General features: G+C 44.6%; 1 protein-coding gene across 1 annotated transcript in view; it reads left to right on the forward strand.

Annotated features, from left to right (window-relative positions):
• The first annotated feature begins 2,052 nt into the window (after positions 1-2,052).
• Positions 2,053-5,816, forward strand: part of IYD (iodotyrosine deiodinase) — a 17,893-nt gene continuing 14,129 nt past the window's right edge. Inside the window, exon 1 of the mRNA XM_025422545.3 lies at positions 2,053-2,354. Coding sequence (XP_025278330.1) covers positions 2,174-2,354 — 181 coding nt within the window. The 5' untranslated portion in view covers positions 2,053-2,173. The remainder of the gene's footprint in view (positions 2,355-5,816) is intronic.

Here is a 5,816-nt window from a genome sequence, read left to right on the forward strand (position 1 = left end):
AGCCAACCAGCCACTGCATACCATGTGCTATTGGTGCTCCATCCTGAAATGGATAAGAGGTTGCGGCTGCCCATGCTCTGTACCTACCACCATGCTATACTAAATTCTCACCCTCCCATTTCCTTGACTTCATCTTGTCCTGGCACTGATATGAGTTGGGCTCTGTGATTACAGAGGATCACTCTTATTCTTTGAGTATAAGAGCCATGTGGGCTGAAACAAAGCTAGACATGGGACCTACCAGGGACCGAGACATTCACCACCAATGGCCCCTCTATCTTTCCTCTTGACTTGTAAGGTGTTTATTCCTTCCAGGTTATGCCTGTCTGCATTTTTGGTCTGTGCCTCTCTTGCTACTGAATGGTTTGTTTATTCTGTACTTTTGGTGGGATGAAAAGATGAGCTGGCCACAGCATGGGTTGCCACACATCACATGGACCAGCTGCCTTGGGTCAGGTGTGGGGTTGGATCAAATTGGACTACACATGGCCACCTCTGATGTCCCTTCAGAGGAGCTCAGGAGGGGACTTCCCTTAAAAGAGTAAGGCAGGTAGTACCATCCCAACTACAGTGTTGCCTATGGAGTCCAGTTTTTCCATCATAAACTTGGCCCACAATCTTACACAGTTCTCTGGAGTTAGAACCAGTACAACATGTATCAAAAGAATAGTTGTCTATTACAAAAAAAAAAAAGTTAAAATGTATAATAAAATAAAACAAAATAAAAAAGGACTATTTAAATAATTTTAATTTTTGGATAGGTAATATAATGATAACAGTTAAAAAATTTAAACGTTATAGAATAGTATACAGTAACAATTCTCTCTCCCACCCTTGTCCCCCACTTTATCCAATACCACTGTCCATCCAAAAGAAGTAGCCACTGTTGTTCCTAAACTTTTTTTAAAAGTAAATATAGACTCAGAAGAAGTTGCCAAACTAGTACAGAGAAGTCCCGATATAATCACTGTTTTAAATTTATGGAATAATCCTTCATGAAATGTTATGAATATATAAGCACATATAAATATGTGGTATTTTCTGCTGTTTTCATTCCAGTGGTATCGTATTATACATAGTAGGGTATCTTGCTACTATAGACTGGATGCTTCTGTCCCCCTGTCCCCAAAATCAGATGTTGAAACTCTAACTCCCCCACCCCATGTGATGGTACGGGGAGGCAGGGTCTTTGGGAGTGACTTAGGTTTCTGTGGGGTCATGAGGGTGGAGCCCTCATTAGCAACAGTGGCAAAAAAGACATGAGAGAGATGGTCTACCTTTTCCCTCATGTAAGGTCACAGGAGGAAAGCATCCACCTTCAAGTCAGGAGAATAACTTCACCAGGAACCAGATTGGGTCCCACTTGATCTTGGACTTCCCAGCTTCAAAAATGGTGAGAAAAAATTTTCTGTTTAAGCCGCTTTGCCTATGGTATTTTTGTTACACAGACCCAAATCAACATTTGCTAAACAAATGCTGACAGTTGCTTAAAAACAAAAACAAACAAACAAACCCTACCTAAGTCATATAATGAACCAAACCATCATTTTTAATGATTGTGGATCACTTTTCCTGGATCAAAAAGCATTTCTCTAAGGCAAAACACAAAAATGTCTTTGCTCTATCTGTTGTCTCAGGCTTCATTTAAAAAAAAAAAATTCAAAACCTTTTGAATTTGTTTTACAAATATGCTGTTTTTAAAATGCAGATCACCAGTCCTTTTTCCTGGACATTTTCTTTCACTAGGTCTGAGTTGGTGCCTAAAAATCTCTTTTAAAAACAAGTTCCCCAGGTGATTCCTAGCTTCAGGCAAGTTGAAGGCACCTTGCTCTGGGAGAAAAACGGGAAGATCAAACCCCTTCAACCACTGTTAGTAAGGTCTGGTGCCTTAAAGTGTTTACTCAGATCCTGGCAGTTATTGTCTAAGAATATACTGATTGAGCGCAATTTTAAAAAATGAATGTACTTGTGCATTACCAACCCCCCAACACACCCTGAATGCACATGCCATGATCTTTGCTCCTTTGCAAAGTCCTGAGTCAGAGAGTTCACCTCCCCCGGCAGCACACCTCTCTCTTCCTTCACCCCAGCCCCCACCGTTCCTCGTTCCTGGCTCTGTTTGTTTAAATTCCGTGTGGGAAGAGTGTGCACCGTTTAGAGTCGGTCTCAGACCATGTTTTTCCTGACTCCAGTCTTGGTAGCAGTCGTCTGCATTTTGATTGCATGGATCTTTAAAAATGCTGATGGAAGAAGCATGGAGGGGAGGAAGGGGGAGAACAGAGCCAGGGCCCAGACTCGTCCCTGGGTGGATGAGGACCTAAAGGACAGTACTGACCTCCAGCAAGTAGAAGAAGGTAAGGACACGGGCAAAGCTGCATAGCTGCCACCTTCTGCATTGTTTTGATGGGTGCCAGAGGGTGACAGGGCTTAGGGAGGGCAGGAAACACGTGCAGGTCTGTTTCAGCAGCCCCCTCTGCTGTGCGGATTAGCATGTGACAGAGACAGATCATTTCTCTCAGGTGGTCGGCTTGGCACCTGCTGGCACCACTCCGATTGATTTCTGGATAAAGAGTCAGTAAACAGCTGTGGCGAGATTGCCATTCTCCTTGACCCTGTTCTGGCTGTTAAATCTTTCCGAAGGGGCACATCACAGGCTCATGGTGGTCACGGGGGAGGTGGTGAGGTTGGATCAAGCACTTAGAAATGTAAAAGTTGGCATCGGTCTAGGGGCTCTCTACCCTTCCTGTGGGTGAGAGGCCCGTCAGCTGTGTCCTCAAAGCTGGGTGTCCAACTTAGAGGACAAGCCAATAAACAAGCAACATAATGAAGAGCCAAACTGATCATCAGGGGCTTCCAGGAGGCACAGGGGTGTGGTGGGGCAGCAGAGAAAGGACAAGTCAGGCCTGGCCAGTTAATAGGACTGGAATGGTCATGGTTAGGATGCATCTCAGCTAAAAGGAGCAGAAAGAGCATAAAAGCAGGGACAGAACTCCTGGGAAAGTTGCTGAGAAGATGGGATCTCACTGGTGGGGGAAGGGTGGATGTGAAATGGGATGGTGAGCATGGGCCCGGTCGTGGCTGACCTGAGGATGAAGAGGTGGTAAGGAGCAGGCAAGCAGGGAGAGGTTCTGGAGGAGGCTTGAGTGATCGGTGTTTGAGATTCATCTGAGGTGGGTTGGTGGGATGGATTCAATTTTAGAAGAGGCTCAGTGATTCTCAGCTGGACTAGTGATGCTCCTGCCCTCCGAAAAGACCACCTGGACATGCATGTAAGTGTGCTGATGTGCCTGTGTGCACGTATGTGTGTTCAGAGTTGCCCTAATCTCAGGATATGGGGCGGGGGTTCACCTGGCACTCCGTGCTGGGAGCCAGCAATGCTGAAGGTACTGCACAGGATTCAAGCAAGGCAGCTCTTAGCAGGCCTGCCTCTCCTTCTTTCACTGAAGGACATCCCACCCAAATGTCAGTTCTGCAAAGTGCCCAGTTGAGAAGCACTTTTCCTGAACAAAGGGACATCCATTATGAAGCAGTTGTGATGGTCTGCCCTGGTAAGGATGGCCCGGACGATGGTGGCAGTGGAAATGCAGGGGAAGGAGTGAGTCAGGGCAAAGTTAAAGGAAGAACAACAGGGTTTGGTAATAAACTGGATAGAGGGAGGAGGAGAGGATGAGAGCTGGAGGCTGGAGGAGGCACAACAACGCTATCATAAATGGGGGAGGGGAGAGGATTCATAGAAAAGAGGTTGAACATACACAAAGACGTGCTGGATTTGAGAAGATGACACATCTAAGCAGAGAGCGAAAGGTGGTCCAGGTGAGAGATCCATAGATACTGATTGGACAGTCATCAGCCCAGGGTGATACTTGAAACTTGGAAAACTGATGAATCCCCTAAGGGGATGTTGCTGAGGGGAATCTGGGGCACCTGCAGGTAAGAGGGCCTGTGGTGTGAAAAAGGGACCACGGAGAAGACCATCTGGGGAAGGAGCTCCAGGATAATGACAACAGTAGGCTCCTATGGAACACGGGCTGTGTCTACTCAGCATCACACGTTATGTATAGTAAACCACTCAGTCTTTACGTCAATACAGCAAGGCAGCCACTATTATTTTCCCATATTACAGATAAGGAAATTGGGGCTAAACTATGCTAAGTTACCTGCTCAAGCAGATAGTGGTAGAGCCAGGACCCAGGCTGTCTGCTCTGTAGTCCAGGCACACAGCCAGTTGCTAGGTTGCCTTTCTAATAGGAGAATAAGCTAGAACAGAGTGGGCAGGAGACCACCAGCAGGCTCTCAAATTTCCTGAGAGATCAGAGGTAGTTTGGGGGATACAAGAGGGATTGGTGAGGTTGGTGGGGAAGCAGGGACCTGGGGCTGGGCCTAAAGGTTGGGAACACATAACAAAGCTATATGGCTCCATCTGGTTCTGTCCTCTGCCTACTTATTCATTTTTGCAAAATCCTCTGCCTCTTATTCTCTAGTCCTCACACAGAAGAATAACTTGAACATTTAGTGGCCTCCTCAGCACCCATGGGCACCTCTGCTCTGAATGTAGAGTTCAGTTTCTCGCTGGAATTTTTGTTGTTCGCTTAAGTGGTACCTGCTGAGGTCTCATAGGTGATCGGTGAGAAGCAACATTTAAACCCAGGCTTCTCTGCCACCCAGTTCCCTGCTCCTGACCCCTGGAAGGGTGGACACAGTCTAAGAGAGGATTCACTGCTGGTACTGCAGGCTTATAGAGGACTGAGTGGGACATAAGAGAAATGATTCCATTACTGAAGAAACATGGAGTTGCTTTTGATGACAGCAAATGGATACCAGATTCAAACCATGCTGAAAATTAATTTTAAGAGACAAAACAATAAGTATTATAAGCCATTCTAGTGTGTGTTAAGGAAAATAATGGGTACCAATGCAACCTCCTCCAGCTTTGGCTCACAAAGAATTCCCACTCTGGGTTCATAGATCTGATTCAGCATGTGTATGGGAAGCTTGGGAGGGGTGCAGAGTGGCTCTGTTTACTAGGCCTCAGGACAGACTTCCTTTGGCAATTGTCAAACATGTGTTCTGCTATTACTTTCAGTTTCTTTTATATATATATTTTTTTTTCAGTTTCTTGTTTAACTGTAGGAGAGGTCTAAGGAGGAGAGATGACAAAGAGAAAGCCTCAGATTGTGTCCCTAAAACAAGCTAAAAATCCTGCATAAACATAGTCTAGTCAGGCCTGATTCAATGAAGTGCATAGAAATGGAAATAAGAGAAGATATAGGGAACACATCTCATCAGGATGTGTTTTAATGTTGGTGGGGATTTGTCTTCACTTAGTCTTATGGACCATTCAAAACCTATTGTCCTAATTGAAATTTTGGTTGTCCCAGATGGTCCAGTCACTACTAAGAAAGGCTTGTGTTAGCAATTTCATATGGTTCAACCTAATACACTGTGTAACTTCCAAGTGAAAGATAAAATGGGGAAAACTCAATCATAACAATGAAAGGCAGGAAAGGAAGTGGAGGACAGAAGCAAGGGAAAAGCATGTGTTAGACAAGTGAGTTCAGTGGTAAGGGTAGATATATGTATATAAGTATGAATGAATGTATGTGTATGTATATGATTTTATAAATTTCATACACAAATTAATACATCCCTGTGTGCATATATATGATATATTTGTATATATATTTTGAGTTAATAAACATCCTTAAAGTTTGTAGTTTGCCATTAAAAAAAAAAGAGGCCTGTGTTAAAATAATCTAGTGTGGGTAGTGTGGGTAACCCCTGAGAATTCAAATGTTCCCACAGACTTGGGAAAGGAC

Source organism: Canis lupus, chromosome 1, assembly GCF_003254725.2.
Source record: "Canis lupus dingo isolate Sandy chromosome 1, ASM325472v2, whole genome shotgun sequence".
Taxonomy (NCBI): domain Eukaryota; kingdom Metazoa; phylum Chordata; class Mammalia; order Carnivora; family Canidae; genus Canis; species Canis lupus.